Source organism: Vulpes lagopus, chromosome 4 (genome assembly GCF_018345385.1).
Source record: "Vulpes lagopus strain Blue_001 chromosome 4, ASM1834538v1, whole genome shotgun sequence".
NCBI classification, from domain to species: Eukaryota; Metazoa; Chordata; class Mammalia; order Carnivora; family Canidae; genus Vulpes; species Vulpes lagopus.
In genome coordinates this window covers 123,353,401-123,356,484 of record NC_054827.1, presented here as the reverse complement: position 1 = coordinate 123,356,484, position 3,084 = coordinate 123,353,401, and the positions used below count along the sequence as shown (strand labels likewise).

Genomic DNA, 3,084 nt, shown 5'->3' with positions numbered 1-3,084 from the left:
CCATGTTACTGAAAAAACTGTAAGTTTCCCAAGGTTATATGACCCACTCAAGGTGATCCATTCAGGAACCAGCTGAACTGCAACCTCTAGCTTTTGAATACAATTTCCAGGCTTCATTCAGTCCTCATGCTAAGGACCTAATAGGCATTCACTGGAACGGGATGGAGGCAGCCAACCTCCTCTCACTAGTGGCAGCCAAGACACCCAGACATTAAGAAAGAGTTCTCAAGTCTCAGCGGGAGATTAGATATTTGTGTGGCTTCTTTGTGTTTCTTTTCATTAACCCCAAGTTCAATGTCAACAATCAGAATTTCAGGGTCCTGTTCTGAAGTCCAATCAACAATCATATTTGTGAAAAATACTTGGAAATATGTAAATCACATTTTATCCCCCAAAGAAAAAGATTATCACTTTTAAAAAGACTGCATATTTAGCCAATTCTTTAAAAGGAAAGTCTGCATCCTGACTTGTTAAAAATCATGTCTCTTAACAGTGAGATTTAGATCATATCAGAGAATCTTAGAGCACAACTAGAAAACAGTGCTAACTACTGGCTCAGCCTCAAAGAAAGAAAAGCTTCCTGCGAAGTAAATGCAGGTGAAGACACCTACAAAATAAAATTAGCAAGGGAAGATGAAAATGAATTAGTGAGGTCAGTTTAGAATTTATTTTTTTATTGTTTATTGACACTCAACATTCATTTTATAACATAAACTTTATGTAACAGTTTCCATCTTCCAAACCTGCCCGGATTACCTCCTAGGATTCTTCTTCGCTGGACAAGATTCAGGTGCCTCTCCTTCTGGTTGTCATAATAGTCAGTGGTAGAAAAAGGAAATCTATTACTCACCCTGGTATAACTAGGAATCTGCCTATATTGTTATTATCCACATTTATTCCCAACTTAATAATGATTGCAGAGTATTTGAAAGTCATGAATATCTCAGCTAACTTTTTTTTTTTAAGATTTTATTTATTCATGAGAGAGGCAGACACATAAGCAGAGGGAGAAGCAGGCTCCCTGCAGGGAGCCTTATGTGGGACTCGATCCTAGGACCCTGGGATCATGACCTGAGCCAGAGGCAGACGCTCAACCACTGAGCCACCCAGGTGCCCCTTCAGCTAACTTTAAAAATGGACAATTCTTCCAAATATATTCTTCCTGTTAAGATGTCTAAAAAGCAGATATGCAAGAGGGGACTGAAGGCCCCTTCCCTTAGGAAAAAAAAAAACAAAAGATCAAATAACACATCCCGGAGAAAATGTCACCAAGGAGAACCATCTGTCATTGTTTCTAAACTAAATAAAAGATCCTTATCTTTCAAGTTCATTTCCTCTTCAGAACTATTGAAACTTGCTATTGTGGCAACTTCTAGTTCACTCGAATGAAATCAAGATCAAGAAGCAAGTGGCTCCAAGATATATAAAATATAAACCTTACAGGTTCTTCAACTGGAGAGACTGGTGCTGGGAATAGGTCCTAGATTGGTGGTCCCCTACAGTGTGTGTATCTCCATTGTCATTATTAGAAAACAAGCTGCTTTCTTTACAGCTTCTATCAAGTGGCAGCTTCAGTGTGCCTTCATCTCCTGTTAGCATAATCACTGTAGTAAGAAGAGAGAATTCTAGTCCTCATCCTCACACCAAGCTACTAGGGGCACAGCTGTGATGGGTGCAGGAGCTGCCACTGATCATGATAAGGGATTACAAAGTGGTGTTAAGTGGACTGATTGTGGAGGCAAACTGCCTGGGTTTGAATCCCACTTGATTGCTCTAAGATTTCAGGAAACTTACTTAACTACTCCATTTCTGAGTTTTCATATCTGAAAGATGGGATGACAGTAATACTCACTTTATGGCTTGTTGGGAACACTAGATGACATGACTTATCCAAAGGACTTGGAACAATGTTTGGCACCAAATAAGCATTTATTATCATGATTTTTTTTCTTTTTCTACCACATGAAAGAGGCTAAATGCTTGTTGATTGACCAACTAATAATATAGGTGACAGTAAATTATTTTTTTTTTATGGTGAAAAAATTTATATTTAGATTTATAGCCGGCTGGACTCAGTTTAGATGATCCCAATTTTGTTGGCAACATCCAAAGCATCATAGTCAGGAGCCAGTCGAACATATGCTTTCTTCTCTCCATCAGGCCTGATCAAGGTGTTGACCTTGGCCACATCAATGTCATAGAGCTTCTTCACAGCCTGCTTGATCTGGTGCTTATTGGCCTTGACATCCACAATGAACACAAGTGTGTTGTTGTCTTCTATTTTCTTCATGGCTGACTCAGTAGTTAAGGGGAACTTGATGATGGCACAGTGATCAAGCTTGTTTCTCCTGGGGGCGCTCTTTCGAGGATATTTGGGCTGCCTTCGGAGACGCAGGGTCTTGGGTCTTCGGAATGTAGGTGAGGTGCGGATCTTCTTCTTTTTGTGACTGTGCACGCCTTTCAGCACCGCTTTCTTAGCTTTCAAAGCCTTTGCTTTGGCTTCGGCTTTGGGAGGGGCAGGTGCTTCCTTCTTTGCCTTCGGCGCCATCTTCGTGAAAGGGATGGACAGTAAATTATTAAGTTAAAGAACTTAGGTATTTGGGATGCCTGGCTGGCTCAGTCAGCAGGGTATGTAACTCTTGATCTCAGGGTTGTGAGTTGTAGAGATTACTTGGAAACATAAAATCTTAAAAAAAAAAAAAAAAAGAAAAAAGAAAAAAGAAAGATCTAAGATCTTCATGATGTGATCCCTACTTACATGTTCAACCTTACTTCTTATCTCCTCAACCCATTCTCAAGTTCATGCTCCACCCTTGCTGAGTCTATTTCAGTGTTATAAACTCTTATATTCTCCTGATCTTTGACCTTTGCACTGTGTCTGTGCTTGGAACACTGATCCCCACACTCCCAGAATGGCTTAGTTCACCACCACCATGAAGCCCTTCCTGACCCAAGTCTCAATAAGGTGGCCTTCTCCATGCTCCCGTGTACCTAGGTCCACTGCATCACCTCACTTCACATTCTGTATTGTAGTGATGGATTTGTTTGCTGATCCCACTATCGAGAGAGATTCTTGGAAAGAGA

The 3,084-nt window shown here is 40.5% G+C and overlaps 1 protein-coding gene across 1 annotated transcript; it reads right to left on the bottom strand.

Moving 5' to 3' along the window:
- Positions 1-2,077: 2,077 nt before the first annotated feature.
- LOC121489617 (60S ribosomal protein L23a) lies at positions 2,078-2,573 on the bottom strand. The gene has a single exon (XM_041752852.1). It carries the CDS (start codon positions 2,546-2,548, stop codon positions 2,078-2,080), a length of 471 nt encoding a protein of 156 aa, XP_041608786.1. The 5' UTR covers positions 2,549-2,573.
- Between the last annotated feature and the right edge of the window lie 511 nt (positions 2,574-3,084).

Excerpts from the sequence above, each read along its gene's own strand:
- LOC121489617 (XM_041752852.1), bottom strand. The coding sequence starts at position 2,548 with ATGGCGCCGAAGGCAAAGAAGGAAGCACCTGCCCCTCCCAAAGCCGAA.